At 37.0% G+C, this 14,884-nt stretch overlaps 1 protein-coding gene across 3 annotated transcripts in view; it reads right to left on the reverse strand.

Annotated features, from left to right (window-relative positions):
- Window positions 1-14,884, reverse strand: part of PRSS12 (serine protease 12) — a 48,849-nt gene that overhangs the window by 20,640 nt on the left and 13,325 nt on the right. For 2 of the 3 annotated variants that reach the window (XM_067297643.1, XM_067297642.1), the window contains exons 4-8: window positions 13,338-13,488; window positions 9,764-9,942; window positions 8,956-9,097; window positions 7,695-7,891; window positions 2,870-3,011 (exon numbers count right to left, since the gene is read on the reverse strand). In XM_067297643.1, coding sequence (XP_067153744.1) covers window positions 2,870-3,011; window positions 7,695-7,891; window positions 8,956-9,097; window positions 9,764-9,942; window positions 13,338-13,488 — 811 coding nt within the window. The remainder of the gene's footprint in view (window positions 1-2,869; window positions 3,012-7,694; window positions 7,892-8,955; window positions 9,098-9,763; window positions 9,943-13,337; window positions 13,489-14,884) is intronic. The other variant, XM_067297644.1, reaches the window with a different exon arrangement.

The raw sequence follows: 14,884 nt of genomic DNA on the forward strand, positions 1-14,884 counted from the left end.
ACCTTTGTGCTCTTATAAGCCTGTTCTAAATAAAAGGGGTCCAGCAGAGCCCTAAAATACTCTTTTGTATGCTAAACCCTGTCAGATATTAGACAATACTTCAGAAAAGGTGCTTGTTCTTTCAGTTCTTATTCTGCTACAAATATACTTTGATTAGAACACTATTAATTATTATTAAAGTTTCATGACTGTTTTTAGCCTATTAGTAGGGCTGTTTTCTAATGTTCCTTATATTATGTTTTACTTCCCACTAGCATTAATAATGAGTTTGGCAGGCTGGCTTTATGAGAGATTTTTAAAACTAGTATTAGTTTGAACATAGTGATTTTGCCAATTCATGGATTCTCTTGCTTCATCCTCAGAAATGAACTCTAATAAATGGCTGAGAAGGTTCCTAAGCAGGATTTCATAAAATAAACATACAGATACGTATTGACATTATGAATAATATATACAGGAAAAAGTCCATTTTCCCAATGTTTACCCTTTGTTTATCCATGTCTCCTTTTTAAGGCAGTCTTTTCTCCCATTTGTAATAGTAAATGTATTTTTTCCAAGGAAAGGAATGCAAAGCCAGTTGTATTAAATTCCCCAGTAGAAAAAACATGGGAGGTAAACATAGCGGTGTAGAGGGAATTGAATGATATTGTTTAGTTCCATGATCAGTCTTAATGAAAACTGATGTCAGCTTCAGTATTATGTGCTTTTTGAGCTCCTCCCAGGAAAAGGTTGTAATGTGTTTACTGCTAAAGAAGCAATACTCATCAACCTTAAAACTCAAATGCATGAACCCAGAAGCCCCAGCCTTGCTTTGGGACAGTCAAGTCATCGCTGAATATAATATGAACATTAGCAAAAAGATCTGTGCATGGACTCTTAGGCCCAGAAACAATTCCAGCTCATCAGTGCATGTAACAGCATAGTCAGGTTTGTGGAATGCAACTGTCTAGACCTAGGAACAGCAATATACAGTGCTTCCAACAGGCTTTCCCAATTTCTCGAACCTAATTTTAGATTTCTAAAATTCATCTCTCCCTAGTCCTTTGGCTAATATGTATCCTACTGTAGCCCATAATCTTAACCCCCTGTTCTGACATGATGCAAATTGAGAGTCCAGCTAACTGTCTGTCTTTGCAGAGGCTTATAGACAGAAGGTGGGGATAAGTGAGTTTGGTCATCTGTGACAGAAATATAAAAGACTGGAGAGGCTGAAGATGAAGCATACTAAAATGATTCAGTGGAAGATAATACAAATGAATGCATTTCGTTAGCTCAGATTTCTTTACAGATACTCAGAGAAGACATTTTACTAGCTTTCTGTCGTATTTCACTAAGATTCTGGTCATTTTCAGCTCGTATTAGTTCTGCTATTTATATATCTGTCCTTTAGTTGTTATATCTGTACTGCTCTTAGATATCCAGAAAAAAATTGCTCCTGAGTGATGTAAGCCTGATGAAGCAACTTTGTTCAAAAGTGGCATGTACATATTGCAGTGCTTTTAATTACAGCTTTTTTTTTTGTCCTGTCAGGTCTATTCTTCTATTTAATGAAGCTTATTCAAATTATCATCATGTAGGTCAAAGCTATAATCCTCTGTATAACAGTTTTATTGTCTTCTAGCTACATAGAGTCAAGTCAGATCAGTAGGTGGAGGAAAAAAAACATGAAACAAGTAATTCAGTAGGTGATATGACAACGTCTGAATCACTGCTAAAATCATATCCACACCTTGTGACAATGGACACTGAGCTGTTGCTATATTTTCTTAAAAATTGTAACAGTCATGTCAGATCAACTAAGATTTCCAAGTCATCAGTAATGATCACAAAAAATACATACTAACAATATACACAATTATAGCTTTCAATAAAAACAGGTCAAGAGCTGTTTGAAACAGCAAGACTATTATCCTAAGAATTTAGCTAAATTCCAGACAATTCCAATAAACTGTAGTAAACCAAGTCTAGGTTTGGAATACTTATATTTTCTTTGTAAGTGTAATGAAAAAGGCATTTTAATTTCCCCTGTTTTTTTCTTATATATGAAGTTATATTGAATTATTAAAGCACTGGAGAGATAGGTATCTTAGGTCTTTGTATATTGACAAAAGATGACTCATTATGAAAATTTTTATATGATTGAAAATTGTAGTCAATTAAGTATGGTGAAACACAGAACTCTGACGTAAAATCAGAAACAAAACAGAATCTACATAGTTCACAGAATATATAATTATCTGTGCTCATCTAAATGTTATATTACTGTTTCTCTCATTTTTTCCAAACTAGAGATTTCACTCTGTAACTTTTTATACCTCTAGAAACCTGGAAACCAAAGGTCAAAGAAGTAAACTAAGAACAGTTGAAGTGAGAAAGACCAGAGAGCTGGTATGCTAAACCAAATTCTCTTCTCAGTTACATCAGTGCAACTAACTAAGTGTAAAAAAAAATTTGGTGTAGTGTGTTTATATCATATGAACATGTAGCACCATAAGTGACAAAATATAGTATTTATTCAGTAGTTTAGTCATTTTGGAATATTTAGCTTTTAAAAAAATATTTTAATAGCTAATATTAACCTGCTTTACGGTTGCCAGTGAGACTGTGAAATACCTTTGAATATTGAAATTCCTTTTCCCAAATGTATTAGTTAATGTATACTCCCTTTGAAGACACAGCCTACTGTTCCTTATGCTAATAGTATAAGTATACTTTTCTAAAGTATACCAAAAGAATACCAAACAGACAACTTTTAAAAGGCATATATTATGTGGTCAAACATAACTGAATGATACTTGGTTGCACAAACTTAACATAATCAGATATAGCAAACAGATAACTTGAGAAATAGCTGTGCAAGTTTTCTTACTTGTAGCCAAGCTGCCGACAGACTACAGCTGCATCCTTATCAGACCATCCATCATCGCAAATTGTCCCCCACTGGCCATTGATAAAAATCTCTACACGTCCTTCCTTCTTATTCTCACCATCCATCAGCCTGATGGGAGGACCTGGGAATAAATTACAATCGTCATCCCACAACAACAGAAGCAAGAACTAGTACGTTAGGTCACTTTCATCGCATTCAGGGTGTAGGGTCAACTGATGCTTATGTCAACAAGCCTAAAATCGGCTGTTAAAGTGGTTGCATATTTTACCCTGTCTGGCAAAAGAAAGCTGTTTTTACAAATTGCAACACAATATGAAATACCACTGTTCTGCCTGTATTTTGAACTTTAGAATTCATCTGTTTCCCTTATTTCATATAAATATGGGTCATAGCTCACAATTTGACTGCAAAAGGCACAGACTGATTCTCCCACTAATGGCAGAGAACACCTAAGGTGTCTTTGTATATGGTACCTTTCCAGGCTGAACACATTTTCCTTGCAGGAACTTTATGGATGAATTTAGCTATATTTCACTTCATAAATCCACTGTCAAACTGGCTACAACCACTCCTCTTGCCACTGTCTCAGCAAAACAGTGCAGCTTTGTGTTGAACTTTTGGTTTTAGTTATTTGTTAGACATGCTATTCTGTATCATGTTTTGTGTGACAGCATAATATTCTACAGTATGCTATTCTAGACTAATGTAGGATATATTGTTTTCTAGCATTTATAATTGAATACTTACTCAGATATGGTCATAATACAAAATCTCACTTATGTGGATTAGTCAGACTTAATTAATCAGTTTTGGTGGTTTTTTCTTTCTTTCTCAAAGCCCAGGGTTCTTATTTAATACTGTTATTCTCGTTCAGTGCGTAGCCTGTACTTAAATTTTGAAACATTAAGCATTTTAAGAAAGCCAATGTCACCCCAGTCTTCAAAAAGGGCAAGAAGGAGGACCCAGGGAACTACAGGCCAGTCAGCCTCACCTGCATCCCCGGAAAGGTGATGGAGCAGCTCATCCTGGAGGCCATCTCCACGCATGTGGAGGACAAGAAGGTGATCAGGAGTAGTCAGCATGGCTTCACCAAGGGGAAATCATGCCTAACCAATCTGATAGCCTTCTATGATGGAATGACTGGCTGGGTAGATGAGGGGAGAGCAGTGGATGTTGTCTACCTAGACTTCAGCAAGGCTTTTGACACTGTCTCCCATAGCATCCTCATAGATAAGCTCAGGAAGTGTGGGTTAGATGAGTGGACAGTGAGGTGGATTGAGAACTGGCTGAATGGCAGAGCTCAGAGAGTTGTGCTCAGTGGCACAGAGTCTAGCTGGAGGCCTGTAGCTAGCGGTGTCCCCCAGGGGTCAGTCCTGGGTCCAGTCTTGTTCAACTTCTTCATCAATGACCTGGATGAAGGGACAGAGTGCACCCTCAGCAAGTTTGCTGACGATACAAAACTGGGAGGAGTGGCTGATACGCCAGAGGGCTGTGCTGCCATTCAAAGAGACTTGGACAGGCTGGAGAGGTGGGCAGAGAGGAACCTCATGAAGTTCAACAAAGGCAAGTGCAGGGTCCTGCACCTGGGGAGGAATAACCCCCTGCACCAGTACAGGTTGGGGGTTGACCTGCTGGAAAGCAGCTCTGCCGAGAAGGACCTGGGAGTGCTGGTGGACACCAAGTTAAGCATGAGGCAGCAATGTGCCCTTGTGGCCAAGAAGGCCAATGGTATCGTGGGGTGCATCAGGAAGAGTGTTGCCAGCAGGTCGAGGGAGGTGATTCTCCCCCTCTACTCAGCCCTGGTGAGGCCACATCTGGAGTACTGCGTCCAGTTCTGGGCTCCCCAGTACAAGAGGGATGTGGCACTACTGGAGCAAGTCCAGCGAAGGGCCACAAAGATGATTAGGGGACTGGAGCATCTCTCTTATGAGGAAAGGCTGAGAGAGCTGGGCCTGTTTAGCCTGGAGAAGAGAAGGCTGAGAGGAGATCTTATCAACGTGTACAAGTATCTGAAGGGAGGGTGTCGAGAGGATGGGACCAGACTCTTTTCAGTGGTGCCCAGCGACAGGACGCGAGGCAACGGGCACAAACTGAAACACAGACGCTTCCATCTGAACATGAGGAAAAACTTTTTCACTGTGAGGGTGACAGAGCACTGGAACAGGTTGCCCAGAGAGGTTGTGGAGTCTCCTTCTCTGGAGATATTCAAAACGCGCCTGGATGCAATCCTGTGCAATGTGCTCTAGGTGACACTGCTTGAGCAGGGGGGTTGGACTAGATGATCTCCAGAGGTCCCTTCCAACCTCAGCGATTCTGTGATTCTGTGATTCTGTGAAAGTATATATTTGATTCTCATTTATGTTAAGACTCCTTTATAGCATGCTAGCAATCCAAGTGACCTTAAAACAGTTATGAATTACTTTGAGGACTCTTTATAGTGTTTAAGTGAGAATCAGCTTCTAAATCTTCTAATATGTCATACTTTATAATCCTTAGTACTCTAATTAGAGCTTCTTTTTTCTGAATAATTTGAAAGACTGTTCCTCATCATCTTCACATAAATGAAAGATAAGTAAGTTCATTACCCAATGAAATTTTCTTCTAACCCTGTAAAGATGAGAAATTATTTAATCTTGCTCTAAAATAGAGCAGCATTAGGAGACATTTGCATTTGAAATTTAATTCAGATTAAATTAGGTTGTGAATAACTTTCGTAGATCAAACCTTATTCTGGAGTAAAGCTAGTTAAGTCTGGCTTAATTCGTTGATTAAAAGAGGAAGTATTTTAAAATAAAAATAAAGTGCTTTTGCTTCAAATGTAATTTACAGTATATTGTTTACATTGCAGTTCATACTGTCTGGACTGTTACATTTATTAGTCAGTTTTTCTAACTTTCTGTTTAGTTATAGTTTCAGGATCTCATATGTTAACACATGTTGTAGTTATTGTAGTGCATTATATTTCATTTTTAGTGCTCCTTAATGTCTGTATTTCCTGAAGTTATATCATCTACTAATTTCTCATATTTTTCCACTGAATTTATCTTTAAAGGGAGAAAAAAAAATGCTTTTTCAAGTGCTGTGAAGTAAATAGTAACAATAGAGTCTTTGTCCCCTGTCCAACCAGAAATCTTACAGGAAATGTCTGATACGCTATCTTGATTTTCCTGTTGAAATAACGTGGTTTTCTGGAAGAATATGATTTAGGTGTAAATTATACTACCCAGATAGACCCACAGAATATTAGTGGTACAATATCCTGGTACAATATATCTATTCTTATTATTGTCTCATACTGTTGTATGTTAGCATATATATCTATGAGCAGGAAATAAATATGATTTTCTGGTAATCAGGGATATGAGAATGTTACCATATGGATGCATTTAACTGAACCAGACCTCCTTCAGCTAAGATTATGTTTAATAGGAACTTAAGCAAAGCAGCACAGATGGTTTGCATCTGTAAAGACAGCAGTCATGATGTGAATTCCTGTTATTTTGGGTTTGAGAGAATTCTTTTTACTAAATGTGATTCCACTTCATCTACACATAATGAAACAGTACTACAATGTTCACTGGATGGTTAGAGGTCAAAAGGCAGTAAAGAAAAAGATTATAAAGAAGACACTAGAAAAGTGTGTGTGCAAGTGCTGATTGTTATAAAATCAGGTAGCAATGTAGTGCAGTAAATTCATGTTTTAGTTTGCAGGATAAGCCTTCAATCTGGAATTTCCAGAGAACTTCAGGAACCTAGGCATACAAATCCATTAGATTTCTGTAGAAGCTGGGAATCTACTAGTCCCTTTGCTAATCCTAGTTTCAAAATCAGCTAAAATATACTTCAAAGAATATTGGCAACAGTTTTGTAAAATGTCACATAATGACAAGCTACAAAATCTGTACGTAGCAAATTAAAAAATGAATCTGATTTTCAGAATTGCTGAACAACTCATTGTTCCACTGTAATTTTTAATGTGCATATCTGAAAGCCAGAATTCTTGTTTAATTATCTATACGTGGATTTAGGAGTCTTTAGAATCCATTTGCAAATATTTTATCTACAATACCTCTACATAATTTATATTTTTCTCATTTCTTTTCTTATCAGTCTTTCTATTCTTTCTTCATACAAGTTTGTAGGCTTTTTGGCGTTAAAACTGGCTTTTTTGTCTGTGTTTGTAGCATCATTCATCCTGGTCAGCAACTGGCACCCATTCACCCAGGCCCAGTGTAAACAATAGACAATAGTAATACAGAAATCATTTCATGCTTCTCACCATTTCTTCTTGCTATCTCTGAACTTCCCCTCTTTCCTGATATCTCTTTTTTTCAGATTGTCTGAAGATAAGGCCATAGGAGGATGTACTATTGATTTATATCCTTTAATGCAATTGTAATGCACAAGTACCTTTCCAACTTTCAATAGCATAAGACAGGACAACTTGGAGAGTGCTGGGTGAAATGCAGTATACCGCTAGGAAGGGCTGAAGAGATCTAAAATCTCATGAAGATAGAGATTTAGAGAATAGGATCTCCAGATTCTGACTTTGCTACTTTACAAATTTGTATTGTTCTCTAATGTTCTGGCTGTTTATGTTCCAGTATACAAAGCCTGATTACTTCTTGTGATCTTCCGGTGAAGTGAGCTTTTTTTCCTTCCTCTTCCTTTGGCATGTGCACACATCTGCCAGTGACTGACTGATAGATATTAGGACTTTGAGCACCATAAGTACAGTATACTTCTCTCAGGTCTGCACCCACAGCAATACTCATATTGTGAAGTAATCAAAGAGATGCTTTACCGAGTGAGAGTTTATGGCTGTCATTATCTGGATGACAAATTAGTCTCACATCCTCCTGATGGTTGCAGTCATGCTTTCCCCACTCTCTTTTTGAACACTGCAGAAGGTTTGTCTCCTTCCCTGAGCAGCTGACATCATCCAGCCAGATGGGCCCAGAACTTCCTTCTGAGTAGCTCTCAGGTGTGCTTTTTCCATACCTGCATAATAAATAGGTATGCATAACATTTTGATCTGTAGTGATCGGAGGGCGTGTGATACTTCAGCACTAAAGGAAATAAGTTATTTCTGAAGAAATAAAACAAAGATCTCTCAAGCACAACAGGGAATGGTATTAACCATGACCAAGCTGATTCAGTTAGCATTAAAATCAATGACAGCACTATATGCTTCTTCCCTGGTAACTTTTCTTTCTTTCTTTTTTTTTTTTTTAAGGAATTACTGTTACATTCACACAAACTTGAAAATGTAAAAATGTTTTACCTTTGATTAAGGCTTCAATTCAACCAAATATACAATTGTCTCATTGATTTTTGAGACTTAAAACGTTTTTAATATTATACATACATTTGAATGTCACATCTGCGAAAAATGAGACAAAGTTCTTCTGTGGATGTGATGTGTTTTAACATGAATATAGTTATTATGTCAATGGATTTTGACACCAGTGAGTGAAAGAATACGGCAAGAGAAAGATGGCTGAGTGAGAGCATGTCTTTGTAACCAGAGTCAGTAGGAAAAGGAGTGAAGAATGAATGCATAGAGCTCTAAAGGGAATTTTTATAACATATGTATTTCAAAAAATAAGAGTGTTCTAGTGCCTGACTGGAATTCTTTCTTTTTTTTTTTTTTTGAGCTGAATCCAGAGGGCCTAATACCTTGAAAGTCTCTGTGTTTTTAATTTGAAAGAATTTGGAGAATCAAACTTCTAAGGTTAAAATTGAATATAACAAATCAGTTTTTCTCTATAGCATGTGTGTTAATCTCAGTCAGCCAAAAAGATAATTGGAAGGAACTTGGTGAATAAACACTGCTGAATCACTGGCTGAATTGAGACATGCTTTTTCTTGTACCTAAACTGAGGGCATAAATATCTGATAGAGGCTGAGTGAAGCAGGTTTTAATGGATTTTAACCCAGTAGTTTCTGTAAAGCGCTCAGCTAATATATAAAAAAACAGACCCTTGAAGAATGTAGGGATTGTGTAAATGTCTCTCATCATTGTCAAGTCAAAGAGTCAGATTCCTAATATCAATTAATCTTACTTAAATCCCAGCTGCCGGCAAACCACCTGCGTATTCAGCTCAGTCCACCCATCATCGCAGATTGTGCCCCACTGCCCGGTATAATAGACCTCCAGGCGTCCCTCATGACTGCCTTTCCCACTTGCTAGTCTTAATGCACCATCTGTGTCATTAACAAGTAAGGAGAAAGAAAAACAAAAATAAGAATCAGTTTTCCTTAGGTTCTACAAAAAATAACTAACAACATTACATTTACTGCATTGGATCAGAATATTAGACTACTAAACCTAATGCTGATCACTAGGTTTTGTTTGATCAGAAGATGAAAGAAATGCCATAATGCTTCCAGTTGGTTGTGTAGTGTTACATAATACAGTTCTGTAAGTGCAAGAGAAACAGTGCAAGATACCAATCCCCCACGTCCCTGTTACATGCCTAGTTCACAGGAGCGGACTCTAATTGTGCGATTTCATTGTATACATGCCTTATCTTTTACTTTGTATATTCTGCCTATTTCCCATTATTTCTGTTGCTGAAACATTTATTGTCATTGATAGATACAATACAGAATTATGGCAGCACATGTAATTATCCTACTTCAAAGAAAATGCCCCCACATAGTAAGTGGCAGTTAGCAAGCTGCTGAGGAACCAAGGATGTGTGCTGAATAACAAGATTTTCTGTACCTGTAAAATTTCCATAAGCAACAGCTGATTCTTTGTAATACTGCCAGAACATTTTATTACTTAAAAAAAAAAAAATCTCTTTCCAGAGCTGTCAATTCTGCACTTGTCACTATTTTCCAGTGCGATTATTCATCACTAGCTACCTGTAAGAGGCGTACAGGAAACGCCAGCATCTTCTTTGTGGCCACAGTTGTGTTCTTGCCAGGAGCTTTTAGGACACTGTTCTATAGATAGTTCATTTCCTGTACAACGCACTTCATCCAGCAGCACTGGGCCTGAGCCCTCTCCAAAGTAAGCCTGGCTCCATGCTTTGGCAACACCCCTGTGCAAATGTAACAAACACCCAGTCAAGAACAAGCAAGCTAAAGAGTCTTGAATGCAATGGGAACAGCTATAGTGTTGCATAGCCAGCTTCTAAAATAGCAAATGGGATTGCCTAAATAGCCACTGCACTGGTAACTGACAATGCAGCCCATGTTATATTACGTGATAAAATGTGGTTCTACAGTCAACTTCAGTCTCTGCTGAGACTAAAAAGCGAGCTCAAAACATACTGTTTCCACACTTCCACAGTCTGAATATACTTACAACATCAAATTCTACTGTGTTGGATTTAGGACATTTTCCATTTCTATCTCTTTTGATTTTTAAGCATAACATTCCTAGAAGAGATTATACATGTACAGATGGGTGTGAGAGTTCTGACCTTAATTTTCATTTAATGCTTATGTGCAATAATAATCCCTTATCTTTCTATAGTGACTTTCATCTGTTGATCTCAAAGTACATTAAACCCAGATGAGGCAGGTGATTTTAATATTGTCAAGCTAAAGTGCTTCATCAATCTTGAAAACACACTGTGAATTTTCAGACTGTTTCTCTGATGACCAGAAGACTCCTTCAAGTGGCAGAGCACATGGAAAATATCAAAAGCAAGCCTTATTTACTCAGCAGGGAGACCAGTTATAATTTGCAGTTGCTTCAAAGAAGCAGGTGAGCAAAACAAAAATATTTCAGAGCACTCAGCAAACAACATTTTAGCAAAACATATTCTGCTTTCTTGGAATTTGTCAGGTTAAATCAATAAATTCAGTCTGAAGTTAGTACCTTTTTTTTGAGAGAGGTTTATAATTAGACATTACCTTTTCTTCAGAATGACCTTCTTAATTCCAAGTAACATTTTAACAGATAACGTGTTCTACTACTGGGAATACCAAGAAGAATTCCAAATAGTTTGGAAATAACATTTTTCCCTGAGCTTTGCAAGCATTTACTGATTGCCCTTGCCCTTCTTTGATTTAGGTTGTTAAGTAACCATGCCTTCTTATATATAGCACTGATTCATTGAAGACTTGTAGTTTGCAATGCTGGTAATGGGAAGAAGAGCCAAGAGCTCCCCCTTTTTTATTTCATAAAGAGCTGCTTTTCTAACTGGTTGGAATTGTGATAGCATATTATGATTACATAGTAAACTAAGAAAATATAATGCACAGAATACACAAAGGCTAATACTTACTTCAAATCTAGATATCCAATATAAGCATCTAAATAAATAAAAACATCTCAGTTTTCAAATGTTGCCTGCATTTGCATTCCCTAAGATAGGCTCTGTGAGTTCTCAGCACTTCAGGCTGTTTTAGTAGAAATGGATAAATACAGAATAAAGAGCCTAGTTTCAAGATACCTTGTTTTTATCAGTTTTACCCTAGATGTATTACAGGCTTATTGCAGAAAGCCTAGTTTACTGTTAGTTGTTTAGATGACAGTGCTTTGAAACATTCATATGTATATGATAAATTATCTTAATTTAAGTTTATTGGGTAGTATTTGCATGATGCAAACTAAACACAAAATGAAAATTCTCATACATAGCTTCCCATTTCTTGTATCTTTTATTCTGCTGCTGGTGCAGATGTATAGAATGTGTTAGAAAAAAAATCCTTATCCATTAAGAAGCTGGTAGAAATTAAAGAGATAATGCTTTACTACTATGAATGTTGAAAACAAATTATACTATAATCTAATGAGATTCTCTGGAGTTCCAATAAAACAGAGACCACAAACCCATTATAATAACAAGGGCAATTTGTATTTACCAAAAAGTATTTGTGTAACCAAATAATAAAATTAATTATCATTATTTTTCACCTATCATTGGAAGAGTAATATTCTGAAGTTTTATTTTGTAGGGTGCTACAGAAAACTTGAAAGGATGTGGGAAGCTACTTGCTGAGAGGCCTTATTTTTACAGTTTGTGGTACATTTCCAGATTGATTAGCAGTATGTAAATTTAAATTATTTTTATGACTTCCTAACTGCTCTGCTTTGCCACTGTTGGTAAATTTCAGTTCACAGATAATGAGCATACTTGTCAAGACATCTTGATTACTTGAGAAATGCTGCAAATCTTGAGATGTATTTCAAAAAGACTTAGCACCATCTTAAAATGATTTAGCCACCTCTGCTCAGAAACCTGAATCAAATTAGGAGAATCTCAGAACTGCAGTTGCTGAACTTAAATCAAGTAATCAAATGTTTTACTGTAATCAGTAAGGAAACAGGTTAAGAGCACTACATTCATCATTAGTATGAAGAAAATTAAATAGTCATTTAGAAACTCCTAGAAATTATTAATAGTGGCCCAGCTATAGGCTTTTTCTGCTGATGAAATATAATATATGCTTTTGATTAGGTACTCTTAATTGGATATGTACAGATATATAGAAATACCTATATAGCTGTTCTACACAAGGACTGAAGGATGTACACTAATTTGGTCCTGGAACCACACATTGTACATTAAGGATACAAAGAAATACTGAATAGCACCAGTTATTTGGTGCACAAATAGGGGAAAGTTACTGTGGAAAAAAAATTACACAGTGTTTTAATTAAAGATCATAACTTAAATCATATACACGAGAGTGTTGAACTGAAAATTACACAACCTTTACAGAATACTATTATTTTCTATCTTTTAATATCTTTCTTTGCAACCTTAACATTCTTTTAATTTTTTTTTTTTTTGTACATACGCCCTAGACTTAAACAGAAAGTAAATTGGAAAAAGGTAGAAGTCCGACGTCAGAGGAGCATGTCAGTTCCCAGCTGGCTCACCAGCAGGCCTAGAAGCTCTGCAACTGTTGCACAGATCTCAGCCTTTTGAGCTAGTTTGGATGGCACTGTCAGGAGCCCTGGGTTCAGTGTCAGGTTACAAGCCATGTATAATCTGGGGGCTACTTCTTAGTGCCACAAGGCTTGCTACCTTCAATGACACTTCTTTTAATTCACGATAATCCTAGCAGGGGTGAGCAGGTGAGTTCTTTCCAGTCTCTTCTGCGCTGACCTGCTTAGTTCTTATCCTGGTCTGTCTCAGACATAATCCCCGACTCCTGCTTGGTTCTGTACCGTAGTATCTTCCTTCCCTGTATCATGCTCCTACTTCTTTCCCCTCTAACCCATCTGGCCTGTCATCCCAGTTGTCCTCTATCATCTCTTCCGTCTCTGATCCATCACCTCTCCTCTTTGCCTCCCACTTCTGCAGCATCTTTCCTCAGTACTGTATGCTCATTTCTGTGTGATATCAAAATCAGCCCTGGTTGTTGTAATAAAAAGTATTATTAGTGCTATTTTAAAGAAGAATTTTTGAAAACTCAAAGCCATGTATCTTACTTTCCTGCTTTGCTACTGAAGTAGAAAATATTTAGAAAAACATACCCAAGGCCAAGCTGCCGACAGACAACTTCAGCATCCGCATCATCCCATTGATCATCACAGACAGTCCCCCACTGGCCAGCATGGTAGACTTCCACTCTTCCTTCATGAGCTTTGTCTCCACCAGCCAGACGGATTGGAATAAAAACAGAGGCTATGATCAAGCACAGAATATAGGAAAATGTCATTTCTTTCTCAAAATGTTATCCTGATAGTAAAGAAAAAAAGAAAATGGTTTAATGGTTTGCCTGGCATTGCTCAAGAACTACACTTTATTTTTTCTAATTAGATGGAAATTCTGAAATTGAACTTGTTAGAAACTGGTTCCCTCAAGCTCCACTCTGGGTAGCTGAAGAATATTATACAGGCTGGTAACCATACTGAACTCCAGTTACTTAAGTGTCAAAGTGTTCACAGGTATTTAGGACCATAAGGCGAAATACCAGTCAGCAGAGTTGCAGTTTTACCAGTAAAAGCAAAATTGGCTCCATACAGTCTTGGTCTCAGAGGGCAAAATCTTCAGTAAGAGGCAAAAATTCTGCCATTGTCACAACTGTAGAATTTCACACTCATGTTTTCTGATTCCTTTGGTAATTCCAGTCAGAGCACTGAAATCTCGTTGACTACTGAGGCTCACTTTAATTGTGTAACATTGTTCCCTTTCTTAATCTATCAGCCTGTCTCTGAGATATGCTTTGATTTTTGTTTTATTTTCAAGTCTTTTCAAGATCTGAAGCCCTTTTCTGGTCCTGCAGAAATTCTCCTGGAAGCATCTATAATATACCTCAGCAGAAAACTATAATAATAGAAACAGCTTAAAACCACATAAAAAATAATCACTTTTGTATTTAAAGGGTTATTTTAAGGTTTAACTGTGTCTAATATCTGAATGATTTACAATGTGACTCATTTTGGTGTAGGCCTTCCCAAAAATTAATGCTATCATTTCATCAGTTTCTTGGCTGAAAAAAAGGAAATTGAGGGAACTTCACCAAATTCATCTTACTATTTCACTCATATGAAATCTGGGGGATTTTTTGGTAGTTATTTAAAAAGGCTAGTGGCAGTAGAACCTGCAAAACAAACATGCAACTTCAGAAAGTTTTAGCTAATCAGCTGGTTCTCGTGACTGATTTCATTAATTTCAGATATCTCAGACTCTAAATTATTGATAAACTTCCTTCCAGCATTCTTGAAATGAACAAAACCCTTTAAATAAATTTCTGTAAGCAAAACAAAGTTTTTTGGTGAAAATGTCCATAAACAGAAGGGAAACCTTATGATCTAAGAATACAATTTTCAAATTTATAGTTTTCAGTTTCTTCAGGCAAAACTGTTTCTCTTGCTTTGGTCCTTGAACTTGCTTCGTAAGTTAAAAATCATCTCCCTTCCTGCTACGTTACAGTTTCCTAAACAAAGACCAAAATAATCTTTTCAATGTTATTTATGAAAATACTCTTCATGAATAGTGGAGCTTTAGAGCAGAAATGCATCTACTTTTGGATAGGCAGGTAAGCGGGAGAGGAAAGGAAGCACAGAGCCAGCTGCAG

The sequence above is a fragment of the Apteryx mantelli genome, chromosome 5, assembly GCF_036417845.1.
Source record: "Apteryx mantelli isolate bAptMan1 chromosome 5, bAptMan1.hap1, whole genome shotgun sequence".
In the NCBI taxonomy this organism is placed as follows: Eukaryota; Metazoa; Chordata; class Aves; order Apterygiformes; family Apterygidae; genus Apteryx; species Apteryx mantelli.